Raw genomic sequence first — 13577 nt, 5'->3', positions numbered from 1 at the left:
TGACCTGTTGTCATTCTTTCTGATAAATGTATCTTCTTTAAGTTTGACTTGTTTTCTGCCATTGTCCTATAAAGTCTAAATGATTTCTAAATGAATGGTTGGATGAGGAGGTCCTCGAGTGTATTAACAAAGTCCGCTACCTTTGCGTCTGTGTCATGGACACATAGTTGATAAAGAATGAAAGCTTTAAAGGAGGAGACATGGATCAAAAGAATTAAAGAGGAGATGGGAGAGTTGGCTCTCCAACTTTGGAGTCTGTTTTATATTAAAAGTCAAATCCTCCCCAAGAACAGAAGAATTATGTGGATCATAACTCTTGACTTTGAAGAAACAAGTGTCTATTTTACTTCCCAAAAAGACAGAGGTTGGAGAGGGGCAGATTTCAAGAGTATTGTTCCCCCCACGTCCAGCTCAGGAAACTCCGGGTCCTCTGTTGTTCCTCTGCAGTGACGGTACTTCATCACACTCCCAAAACTCTGATGCTCCTCCCTCTCTTCATCCTCCTCCTCCCCCTCTCCTCCTATCATCATCATCATCTCTCCCCTGTCAGAGTGATCTAGGGTCACGAGAATGGGGAAACACCTTCCAAGGAGAAAACACACATGCACTTTCACAACACACACACACACACACACACACTCACACACACAGATCCTCCCTGTGAACTTAATGGTGAGAGCCGCACATGCTGCAGGAGACCAACTTGGATAGCAAACTTATTCAAACAGTAAGGTAAGATGTTCAAAAATATATTTTTTTAACAAGATGTAACTGAGTCAACATAAAAGAACATTTAGTTTCATGCATGTTGCTCTTGGTTTCAGACTTGAGTGACTTCTCTTGTCTTTTCTCAAAATATATTTTTAACAGCAGGTTTCCAAGTCAAGTAGCAGACTCATTTCAAAAGAAATCAAACTTTATTTTAGGATTTACATATCTCAGTTGTTGCATTGGATTAGTTTCTTTTTTTGTTTTGTATGTTCAAACAAAAATGTCAGCAAGTTAAAAATGCTACTTGTGTCGCCTGAAACAGTCGCGTCATCATTTTCAGTGCAAATCTTTCCCAGAGCATGACTTGTAACCTGTGATCTCCTTCTGACGTCAATGCTAACTAACTGAAAAAAGAGCAAAATACTTTGGGGGATAATTACAACTAAGGGAGCTTTATTTCTTTTTTGGGTACTGTACATTTTTCAGTAGATATGCTGGCGTCTCCAGATGATTATCCATCCCTGGAGGTTTGTTGGCAGAGATTAAGACAAATAAACACAGTCTGTCCGGCTGCTGTAGACAGTCATGCTCACAAACAGGTCTCTTTTTGTAAGCTTTAAGAAGTAAAAAATCACAGTCACTAAAATCCAATGAGGGTTTTTTTAAACACTAATTGGACTTCTGTGCTTCTGCTTATTTGACTGGCCCTTATGTCAGTATACACATTAAATGGCTTAATCAACATTTCTTTAACTTTAATACTACACAGAAAAGTTTAGACTTTGATGGTGACTAAATGCAGAAATTATTTAAGCATCGTCACATCGAATGAGCAAATGTTATAATTTTTGTTAGTTGTGTTTGTTATTGATAAGTAAGTATTCCTTTTGTTTTCCAAAAATTCTTAAATTAATGATTTTTTTTTTTTACTTTATTGATGTTTATGGTCGTTAGACCTCAGAGGTTTCAGATCCTGTAAGACCTCCTTTGAATTACCTCTAAAAAAATATAATAATACAATAATATAATTTTTAATTGATGATAATTCATGAAGGTTTAGTGCTGCCTTAAAAGTACTGACAACACCAGTCATATAACCTGTACTGCACTTAATCATTCCTGCCAATAGATAGAATGCATCACTTTTGGAGTATGCATACACTGCTCTTAATAAGTTGACTGATATGTTTGTTTCACATTAAATCCAGTTGACTCTGAAAATGACATCGATGTATTTCACGTCTCTTACAAGCAGACCATCTCCATGCTTGGTTTTAGCACTGCGACAGAAACAGAGAAAGGTCCTAACTCCACTAAGAGAGAAAAAGGGCTTTATGTCTTTGTCAGCACTCAGACTCTGAAGCAGAGACCGTGCCTTTGCAACCACGTTTTTTTGGGGGGGAAATCATTTGAAGGTGGGGAGGTGAGCTGTTCATTGAGAAAGCGAGAACTTAATTGTCCTGCCTTGGTTTACAAATTAAATGTTAGCTAAACTGTTCAGCTTGTAGGTAGATAGCTCAGAGAATGTCCTTGTTTTATCAAGGGTATATTTTAAAAAGGACATTCTGACAAGTTGAGGAATCTGTTTAAATTAAGTAGCTAAATAACTTCAACACTGTCAACATGCTGCAAGACTTTTTTTTTCTCTCAACGCATACAAACCTTTTTTTTTTTTTCGGGGAGGGGGGGGGGGGGGGTTTCTGCTTTATTGTAAAGTTCATTCTCAGTGTTTCTGGAGGTTTAAAGTTTCCACCAAACTCTTTTCAATGTTACATATTGAATAGTTTTAATATATCACACCATGCCCATTCTCACAGATTTTATAATGACATTAAGCATGTTTTGAGTATGTATTTTTGAAACATGACTGTTTCATAAGCGACAAACCTTGTTGAGAGGAATGTTTAGGATTTTTGCGTCCTTTGTTGTTCTGCTCAGTTTGGTCAGATTTGTCTTATATATATATAGCCTTAAATGTAAACCTTTGGAGTAGCTTATGTACATCTTCTCTAAGCATCATGCCTGTTTTTAAACAGCTCACCACACGATTTATTTCCCCACCTGCCCCACTGTTTGACTTTAGATTAGATCATCGTCCCTCTCCAGCCCCCCACTCACTCCATATCTTAGCAAAATAGCAAAATATGCCAGCACAGGTTTAGACTGTGATAACTAATAACATCTGTCAGTGTTGAAGTCAGGGGCAGAGAGCAAAACAAACCAAAGCCAACAGTCCATTAGCGCAGAATGCTAACAGTCGGCCAGACTCTGGGAAATCTCAGAACATTGTCAGGGCACACGGCGTGTGCATGACCTGGGACGTTTGACCCACAGCAAGAATCTCCTGAATCCCAGTCCACTGTGTGTGTTTATGTCCATCTCAAAGGTACATACTGTATGGTTCAAAGAACACACCAAGAGCCAAATGAAGAAAAGCAGTAAGCATGTTTTTGGTGAATGTCAAGGTGTATGTTTGGAGGTTTGGCAGCTAATAGTTTGTGAGAGCACTGACAGCGCGGCCTGTTGTGTGTCAGTCCCTCTGGTTATTATGACAAACTCCCTCCAAGTGAATACTTTTTTAATGCCACTCACACACCCTGCTTCATCAGAGCCAGAAACAGGGAAATGTGCCAACTTAAACTGTTCTGTTTCTTCATGCCCTTATCTACGATTACATTTTACATGCATGTGTGTGTCTGCTCGAAGGAGAAATGCTGACGACACATCAGAGAGACATCAAAGAGAAAGGACGACGGAGATGAGAGAAGATTTCCCCGTCATCTGATGTGTCGAGCCTTGCCATGGGATGAGTTCCTGACATCAGTGACTTGAGGTACTGTCTTTATTATCTTCTCATAAAAAGTACTATATCCATCAGAAAAGAACCCACATGAAAGATGTGGGAGTGAATATACAATATTGCTGCGATCACATTGGATGGACTTCTCAACACACTGGCCTTTCTTCCAATCGTTCCTTTCTAAAAAGGAGCTTGTCTCTTTCTTAGTGGAGCAACTTGGGTTTTCAGTGTTCATTTGAGTGATTGCTGGCACGCTCCAAGTTGAAGGGTCCTTAAGTTTAATAGCGTCACACTAAAGCTAAATGTGACAAAAGAAACAAAAACAATTGTTCCATACTTGATGTCAGAAGATGTTGGTTTATGCAGCTCTCGTTGTAAATGTGTCCACCAACACAGCTAGCTTGAGCATTACCTCTGTTCCATGAGTCAAAGTAAACTTATCTGAATGTCTTCCGTGATGATGACAACACAATGTTACACACTGTCAGTAAGTCATCATAAATGTAGATGTGTTTGAAGGGTATATGAGCCACACCCACTCCCCACTAAGCGGTGGTGATCGAGGTTGTCGCTATCGACCCGCTTCAGTTGAAATGTAGGCGTCAGTGTTTTTGAAGCTTTACATTGTTCAGCGTGAGGCATACAAAGGAGTACCTAGGTTTCTGCTGATTCAACTTTAACCTCTTCTTTTAAGACATTTCTCTAGAATTCTCTAAAATTGAACAATTTAAGTGAACATTGCAGGTTTTCTTCATATCTTGGAGGACTTTGGTTAACCCACCAAAGATATAAAATAGCGATTTCTTTACTTTGTATTGTTGGAAACTTTAAATCACGTCTGACTATGATTATAAGAGGAGTTTAAAACACAAAGCAGGAGAGCAGCAGGTTTATGGTCAAAGGATTTAATGCATAAAGTGTTTTTTTTATAAACCCTGTTGATGAAGGCAAGATAGCCCAAAACATTTTGTGATTAAAGAAGAGTGCATTGGTATTTCATGTTGACGATCTTATATTTGGCCTCAAACTAAGAACTTGCTGTACGACCAAATGCAGAACCATGAATGCCTTTTTTGTCTTCAAGCTTTTAAGCCTGAAGACAAACCAACAGTCCCTGTTTATGCTAAAATGCATTCAATGAGAATTTTGTTCTAAAAACAATTTCACTATAGAAGGTACCTACCAATGAGAGCCTTACATCAGTGACATTTGATGGTTTTTTGACCTACACGAGGGACTTTTCTCCCCCATAGTGGAGTTGCATCACATGGGCTCTACTTACGACTGGAGGGACAGGATGAACCAAAGCTATAATTCATAATGTACAGCCTGATAGCTTTTACATTTTAAGACCTGTTATATAAGTTATGCATCAATACTGCAGCTGTTTGTTAATCATTGTTTGTAAAAGAAAATGTTTCTGAATGTACCTTTTTTTTGTCTGCTCTTTACTTCTCACTTTTCCTGTCAGTGACCGTCTCTTTAGTTATGACGCACACATGTATAAATAATGGCTTTAATGTTTGTCAGCCTTCCAAGAACACTTGTGTTGCTGGTTTACACATGTGCGTGTTCACACATACAGTGCCTCTCCAGAGGAACTTCCTGTTTACTGCCAGCTGTGCCGCTGTGTATCCTGACTGAGAGCCCCAACAGATCCTGGCCTCTGAGCTCTGACCCCTAACCCTGGAGGGGTCGGGGGGTAGAGTGGAAGAAAATGCGGGGCACCACCCTCTTTGCCCTGCTCACGGGGGTCATGCTCTACCTCGTGATGGGTGCGCTTGTTTTCCGCACCCTGGAGGCCCTAGAAGAGGATTCGGCGTACAAAAAATTGCTGGCTACCAAGCAAACCTTCCTGAAGAATAAATCATGTGTCACAGAGCAGGAGTTCCACATACTTGTGAAGGTATTATTGGACAGACACACTATCCAAACTCTGATTACATAAACACACACACTGACTGTAAAAAAGACTACAGCTAGAAAAAGCATTTCTTTTGCTTCTCTGTTTCTGTTACTCGTCTTAATTTTAACAAAACATACACTTCTATTTAAGGCAAGCTATAAACCAAATCATCTTCCACATAATCAAATTTTTTTTATTGTGTATCAGAGTCAGTTTTATTGGCTCACACAAACAAGGAATTTGACTTTGGCAAACTTTGCTCTCCATGTACAAAAGTGTACCATTGATGGCAATGTCACCGTTTGTTCTCCTTAAATATCACCTGATCGTGTGAACTTCATCACATTCAGGCTTTTTTTGTGAATTAAATAAATCAGTGGAAGAATTTAACCTATTAATTTCCTCAACTCTTGTGCCTAAGTACTATTTTGAGCTAGTTCTTTTCTTCAAATGAATAAAGATTAAAGCCTCACCTGCAGGGAGTAGCGTATGCAGTGGAGGCGGGCCTGGATCTGAACCACCTTCCTGCAAACTTCACCAGCCGCTGGGACATGGCCTCTGCTTTCTTCTTCTGTGGTACAATCATTACCACCATAGGTAGGTGGAGACTTGACCTTGGGCTTTTATTTTGAAGATGACGCAAGTTTAAAATGTCTTATTAAATAAACATTTATTTTGGAAAGGTTAATTTGGATGGAGCAAACGGATGGATCTGATTTAAGATAGTTGTTCTTATTTTGTTTTTAGTACCAGGTTTCTACATCTCTGAATTATTTGTCATGTTAGTCCAAAAGACATCTCAGAACAGTGTCTGTGGTCGACTGCTCATGAAAAATAACTGACATAAAGTGGCTTATGTATGTTGTAAAAAAGGAATCTCTTCAAAACCACTTTGGTGGTGAGTAAACGTTGGATAACGTTTTTTATTTTTGGAAATCATTCATATTTTTCTGTGGACTGATGTGACCATAACAATCTCCAGCTTAACATCATAAAGACTATGGAGATGGTTGTGTATTTTGGAAGGAAGAGGCCAATACCATCACCAGTTAGTATCCAAGGTACTGAAGTGGAACTCGTCTCCAGCTACAGATACCTGGGAGTACAGCTGGACAGTAAACTGGACTGGTCTGCCCACTTGGAGGCGGTGTACAAGAAGGGACAAAGCCTGCTGAGGTCTTTTAACATAGGCCTCTTCTGTGCACCTTTTATCAGACTGTTGTTGCTAGTGCCTTGTCCTTTGGTGTGGTGTGCTGGGGAGAGGGAACTAGCACAGCAGACAAAAACAGAAACAACAAGGTAATTTGGAAGGCCAGCTCCATCATTAGGACGGAAATGGGAACCCTTCAGCAGGTCACAGAGGCAAGAGTGCTCTCAAAACTCAAGTCCAATCTGAGAAATCCTGCACACCCACTACACACCCTGGACGTGATTCAACAGAGCACATTCAGTCACAGGTTGATCACCCCGAGGTGCAGAACTGAACATTACAGAAAGTCCTTTCTCTCAGACTGTTTAATGGAGAATAACGCACAATGAATACATGTACTCATTTATTGATAAATACACTTAATCTTAATGTTTTTATATGTATAAATGGTATTTGTTAGTTTTTTGTGTGGTGTCTTGACTTTGCTTGCAGTCGCTCCTGTGATGATGTAATGTCCTGCAAAGGATTAATAAAGTGTCTGTCTGTCTGTCTAAATCTACCCTTGTGAAGTCCCAGGTTAAAAATACAGATCTGGAAATCATCATAAAGGTTTCATTTAGCTAATGAGAAATGATGTTGTGTTTTTTTTTTGTTTTTTTTTAACAGGTTTTGGGAACCTGTCTCCTCGGACGTGGTACGGCCAGTTGTTCTGTGTGTGCTACGCTCTAGTGGGAATTCCCATGTTTGGCATACTGCTGGCTGGAGTTGGCGATCACATGGGCACAGTGCTGCGAAAAGCTGTGGCCAAGATTGAGACCCTCTTCCTGGTGAGAATGGTCTGTCCTGCCCAGGGACCCAAACTCAGTTGAATTTGCACCTTTCTCACACGCAGTTTGAAACCTGTGAAGCTAACACCTCGGGTTTAACTGCTTTATTTGCAGTGAATTATTGGATTTTCTGGTCAGGAATCAGTCTGGGACCCCTTCCTGAAATTGAAAAGTTGTTAATGCTGTGAATGTGTACTCCTGTACTTGTGAAAGAAGTTAATGTAACTCTTCACCTGGCAATTGTGCTAAACCATGACCAGTTATGACCTGACTGTAAGTCTTACCTTTGAATCCAATGTGATAATCCAAATGTCATTACAGTCTGAAGTATTCATTTTCTTTGCCCCTGCCTCTCTGTTTGCGATTATTTTTTTCTCAGAAACGTAAGGTCAGGCCAACCACTGTGCGTGTGATCTCAGCGGTTCTCTCAATCCTGGTTGGCTGTCTGATCTTCCTCGCAGTTCCAACAGTCGTGTTTCGGAAAGTGGAGGATTGGACGTTTCTAGAGTCGCTCTACTTTGTGGTCATCACCCTCACCACTGTAGGCTTTGGAGACTATGTACCAGGTGACTAAAACACAATACACAAACACTACTTCATCATGTCTCCTATCACACAGTGGACAGCAGCTTTGTTTTGAGCAGTTTTTTTTCTTTTAAGTTATTTGTGGGTCATGCAATTCTTACCAGTGCAGAAGACAAGACATTCAAAATAAAGGGTCACTTTTCTTTTTCATTTTGATTTTAGCATGCTTGTAACTTTGGCCACAGCTTTCTTACGTATAAAGCTGATATAGTTGATCCTAGCTGTCATTGGGCAAGAGGCGGGGTCCACCCGTTAATAACAGGGTGACATAGAGACGTACAAGCAGCCACACTCACATTCACACCTACAGGCAATTTAGAGTCACCAATTAACCTAACAAGCATGTCTTTGGACTGTGGGAGAGAGCTAGAGTACCCGGAGAGAACCCACGCATGCACGTGGAGAACATGCAAACTCCACAGGCTGTGTCTGACAGGGATTACAACCATGAATCCCACCATGAAAACCACCTCCTCGCTGTGAGGCAACAGCGCTTACCTTACAGTCCAAATGAAACACAATGAATAATTCATTATTGATGTATCTTTCTTTTCATTCACATCAGTCTAAGGTCAGAGTTAAACAAAGTTTGATTATTTTAGTGCTTCATCGCATACTTTAAAGCAGGTTAGCTGAAGCACGCCACATTCAGTACACAATAAAAGCTGAAACAACAAGCAGGTGGACGATTTGGTTATAGACTGAATAAAATAGAGAGAGAATTTTTGACAACCACTTTATAATTTTTCAAGAAAACAAAGCTGCTGCTTCCAGCTTCTTTTCTTGGTCCTTTACTTTTATAAATAAAATATATGTGGGCTTTTTGACTGTCGATCAGACAAAGCAAGCAATCTAAAGGAGTCACTTTGGGCTCCACTTTTATCTTTTAGACTGTGGGTTCAATTAGAAATATAACCAGCGATTATTCAATGATTCAAATAATCTTTAATGCAGTGCTATATGCATTAATGGAAAGGCAAGTTTATGGAGCACCATTCATACATAAAACAATTCAAAGTGCTTTACAGAGTAATATATTTATAACACCAAAAATACTTTCAAATATGAAATATATTAAAACACAAGATAAAAAAGAAATAAAAATAAAGACATTAAGCTAAATAATTTGAAAACATTACATATAACAAAAACAGTTTGTTCTGACTGTGGAGGGCATAGCCGTAAGCTGCAGGAGAGCTGTGGTGGTAAAATCCATCCAAAGTCTTTACAACTTAACACTTTAGCATTTTGTAGTTGATGACTCTAAAATGTATTAAAAGTATTTCTTAAGATAATAAGAATAATTCAAATTGACTTTAAGAAAGATTGCAGCCATTAGAGCTATCAGAGAGAGCTAACCCTCTCTGTCTTCATGTAGCCCAAAGACAATTATGATGTCTTATCCCTGTTAAGTACAGTGACACAGAGATGTAACATGATCTCCTGGTGTAAGTGAAATGTATATTTGTGCATCTTCTGCATACCTATGGTAGGCTACCTTATTATTTTGTATGATTTGGCCCAATGGAAGCATACGAAGATGGAAAGGACAAGCTCAAAAGCTGGCTCTAATTATGTGAGCAGGGGTTGAGGGGAATCACCAAAAATAATTGTTTGTCACTAGTCAGAAGGATGATCAAAACCACGTCTGTAGCCTCCCTCCACTCTCCCTGTGTCCAGGTGATGGTCGGACAGGTGATGTGCTCTTCAAGCCCCTAGTGTGGCTATGGATTGTGTTTGGTCTCGCCTACTTTGCCTCCATCCTCACCATGATCGGAAACTGGCTGAGAGTGCTGTCTAAGAAAACACGCGCTGAGGTGAGAGATGTCTGGTATTAGATAGTATCGTATACCAAGAGATCAAGATCTGTGATTCATTTTTCTTGTACCCTCATATTTCCTCTTTTACTCTCTCTCTCAGATGGAGGAGTTGAGGGCCCACGCTACAGACTGGACCCAGAACATGTCAATGGACTTTCGCATCCCAAATCCTCTGGAGTTCAATGACCCATTTCTCTTGCAGCGTCGGAAATGGAAACGCAGCGAGCGTCGACGCATGCGTCGAGGAGCCCAGGGCACTCTGGGACAATGGGTCCGAGGAGGATCTGAAAATGGACACCTACCTAACCGCTGGGCTGGCCCCTCTAACTCCATGAGTCAACAGCGGGCACGTTCGTCTCTTGAAAGGGCGGCGGTGCCTAAGTCCAGGCTGAGGGTCAGTGCTGATGGAGCAGTCCCAAGAGCAGGGCCTGGATTGAGGGTTGACCCCCCTGTGGGTCTTCATGTGGAGGGCAGGTCGTTTCCTCACTCATTGGCCCGCTCATTCTCTCTCCCGGTGGCCCCCTCCACCTCAGAGCTGGACTCAGCAGGTGCAGCCATGCAGGAAGGATCACTTTCTGGTTCTGAGTCTCCTTCTGACTCCAGATCAGACTGCTCCTCAGTCTCCTCATCTTTCTTGGCGCTCCACATGTTCCAACCCTGCTGTACACTCCAGGAAGAGGGAGGAACGAAAGCCACAGACACTAATGTGGCTCAGGAGATAAACAAAGATATTCCTGCAGAGAAGTGTGGATCTGTAGCAAACAATTACTTCCATCACACACCTGCCCCTCATTTAATCCGTCGCTCCTCCTCTCCTTATCCCCCTTTTCTTCCTTCTTCTAGCAATCAGATCCTTTTTCCCTCAGTTCCCCTGAACATTGCCTCCTCATCCGGCTGCCATCTGCTGGATTTCTTTGGAGAGAACCTTGCGTACATTGACGAGTCCTCAGACACTCTGAGTGACCGCGTCCAGTCAGCAGGCAGTGAGGAGAAGAGGAGACGGCCACGAAAACCCAAAAGGAAGAGCATGAGGAGGCAGCTCTCTCACAGATTGAGCCCAGCGCAAGTGAAGAGGCCCAGCATTGACATGCAGCCTCCTTCAAATCCCCCGACACCACCTCCAGACTCTTCCCTCTCAGACCTGCCACCATCTGAGGGCCTGACCGGGTCAAACACAGAGAGCAACCACACCAAGCATGCAGGGCCAAGAGGAGACAAAACAGATTAATCTACACCAAAACTATGACTCTTAAAGTGACAGCATGAGTACCACAGCTAAAACTCACCACAATGAATGTAGTTGATGTTCAAGAATATTTTTTTGTATCCATGGTTTGCCTCACAAAATCAGCCCGCAAATTTTGCTGTGTTGTCTTTTTGATTTGGCAAAGCTAAGAAAACATTTGCTCAGGTCAGATAACTACTAGGCTGTACTAGTAATTGGTATATTTTGTCCTCAAATAGAGGGATAAAGAGACATCAACATGAACTGAATCATTGTATTCAGATAGTTATAATGAAATAACATGACTGATGTTCTTCTTGATGGCATTTGATTGTCAAAAATAAATAAAAGAAAATGTCAATTATCAATCACCACATGGTGTCTACCTCTGTGCTTCTAGGTGAGCTTGTTCATTCCGATTTCATTAAATCAATAATGAAAAAGTAATTTTACTTAAAACACAAGTCAACCTCTTGGTGGTGCTAGAGGAAAAGTCATAGGCGGGTCATCCATTTCTTTGGAGTCAACATGTGAGAAGACAAAAGTTTGAGACAGAGCAAAGATCATTCAGTCCGGACTAAAGAAAAGGATGGACTCACTTTGCCCAGTCATTCTTACATTTATCTATCTGTCCATCTGGAGACATGAATAGGCCTCTCAAATGAGGGAGTCATGCTTCTTTGTAAACTCAACCACAACTGGTGTAAATAGCTGGTCACAAGTTTTGATGATTTAAAGAGACAGAGTCATCACTATTAAAACTCTTTGGTGATTATTTGTCAGTCGTTGAGCACCGTAGATTGTTGGCCACTTTGACATCATGACTCAGCTATAAATGAGCTTTGTGAGGCTGTAAATTCTGGACAGGGTTTTTCAGCTGAGGTGGGTTACGTTACTAAACAAAAATACACATATTTAAAGGGAACAATAATAGAGGGACAGCGAAGAGGTTGTTTTTTAATACAGGAAAATGCCATATATATTATAGTATACGTCTTGTAAATGGCTTTATCTGTTCTTCTAAAGCCAAATGGATCAAAAGACAGGATGTGTCAGGCGGTGGATGCCTAATCATCGCTGTTAAAAATATCACTGGGGAAAATCCCACTGAACCACAACAACAGTGCATCAGTATCAAATCCCAGCATGGCAAACATTCAGTGTCAGTCCTCTGTGTACTGACGTCACACAAGAAGACTATTTCAACTTTGTAAAAGTTCAAATTGTACAGTTTTGAGATAAAGTGCAGGTTTGTTACCCTCTCTGAAACAACAGATTCACGACACTACTCTTCGATGTGTTTATGGGATAAAAAAAGGTAAAAGCAAAGTTGTTTGCTTGATACGTATTGTATTATATGTAGTTCCACTTTGATATACCAGATCAAAGGCTTTTAATCAATGTTGAGGTGGTTTTGTTCCAACTATACTATCAAGTGTCCAAACACCAATGTTGGCAATTTAAACTTGCTTTTAGAAGCCTTTTCAAAATAAAATGAATCTGGGAATTTGATGCAGGAGATGTGAAAAGACCTTAAGCCTGAACTCTGAAAGTCCTGAATGAGCTTGACTCATGCAGAGATAAATAGTGAGTTACTGCTTACTCAGAACCAGGAAGTACTACAAGAGTCTACCATGGCATCATGCCCTCCAGCAGCGCCAAAATAAGTAACTGAATGAATCCAAACTCAAACTCAAACTCAGGCTCCCACATATTTTGTCATCTGTTGACAGTGGACTGGAAGCAGAAAATATATTCACTAACTCCAGACCTATGGAGGATGTTTTTGCTCTCTTTCTTATAATTATTCTTTATAGGCAGATAATGATTTACGGCTTAGCCACCCAGAGCAGAGAAAACAGCTATAGAAAATAACGGACCTGTACAGATCCGTGTATAGCATGAAACATTTTCAATATCATCTATAATATGACTTTGATCATTTTATTTAAATCTTAGATTTTACATAGCATAAATTTAAAAAGATATATAAATCTAAATTTAAAAATTGTGTTCAAATTTGACAGAACCCTTTTTTTCCTTTCATGTTTTTTTTCATAAAGGGGGTCTTACATTTTACAGATTTGAATTAACTTCTGTGTTAGATAAGGCCTCCACTGTAATTGCAGAAAGTTGTACCCAATACACTTGTCCTACAAGGAGAAGTCATAGAAGTGTTGCCCTCATCTGTTCAGAAACAGTACTGCAGGTGCTCTGCGGGTTTGGCCGCCCTCCTGTTGGTCCCAGCACGGCCTCAGGTACGACTCTGGTCTCCAGAGTATAGGTAGGAATATGGCTTCACTAATGCTGCAGCCACAGATCTGCATCTCCCGTTTACTCCTGTGTTTCATAACAACTGTGGTGCTTGTAAAACTTTTTTTAATTTGTGTTTATGGTGCCCTGTTGCCCTGAGAGCTGTGTTTTAATTTAACTGCCAGAAATAAAAGGGCACAATTAGAGTCCGGTTATAATCGATAAAGACTTATCCAAACCAGTGATGTCAGCTGCAGACCATAAAGGTAGAGGTGATCAATCAAAAACTGTTATAAAAGA

The 13577-nt window shown here is 40.5% G+C and overlaps 1 protein-coding gene across 3 annotated transcripts; it reads left to right on the top strand.

Annotated features, from left to right (window-relative positions):
* The first annotated feature begins 596 nt into the window (after positions 1 to 596).
* kcnk4a (potassium channel, subfamily K, member 4a) lies at positions 597 to 11392 on the top strand. 3 transcript variants are annotated; one of them, XM_061048295.1, is made up of 8 exons: positions 597 to 732; positions 3418 to 3544; positions 5097 to 5417; positions 5897 to 6014; positions 7234 to 7394; positions 7774 to 7960; positions 9660 to 9796; positions 9900 to 11392. In XM_061048295.1, exons 3-8 carry the CDS (start codon positions 5229 to 5231, stop codon positions 11025 to 11027), a joined length of 1920 nt encoding a protein of 639 aa, XP_060904278.1. In that variant the 5' UTR covers positions 597 to 732; positions 3418 to 3544; positions 5097 to 5228; the 3' UTR covers positions 11028 to 11392. The 3 variants fall into 3 exon arrangements, with proteins under 3 accessions (XP_060904278.1, XP_060904279.1, XP_060904280.1); XM_061048296.1 differs by lacking the exons at positions 597 to 732; positions 3418 to 3544 and having other exon boundaries at positions 4539 to 5417; XM_061048297.1 differs by lacking the exons at positions 597 to 732; positions 3418 to 3544 and having other exon boundaries at positions 5280 to 5417; positions 5878 to 6014.
* Positions 11393 to 13577: the final 2185 nt, after the last annotated feature.

This window comes from Labrus mixtus, chromosome 10 (assembly GCF_963584025.1).
Source record: "Labrus mixtus chromosome 10, fLabMix1.1, whole genome shotgun sequence".
NCBI lineage: Eukaryota > Metazoa > Chordata > Actinopteri > Labriformes > Labridae > Labrus > Labrus mixtus.
Note: the sequence above shows the minus strand (reverse complement) of the source record. Positions and strands in the feature narration are given on the sequence as shown.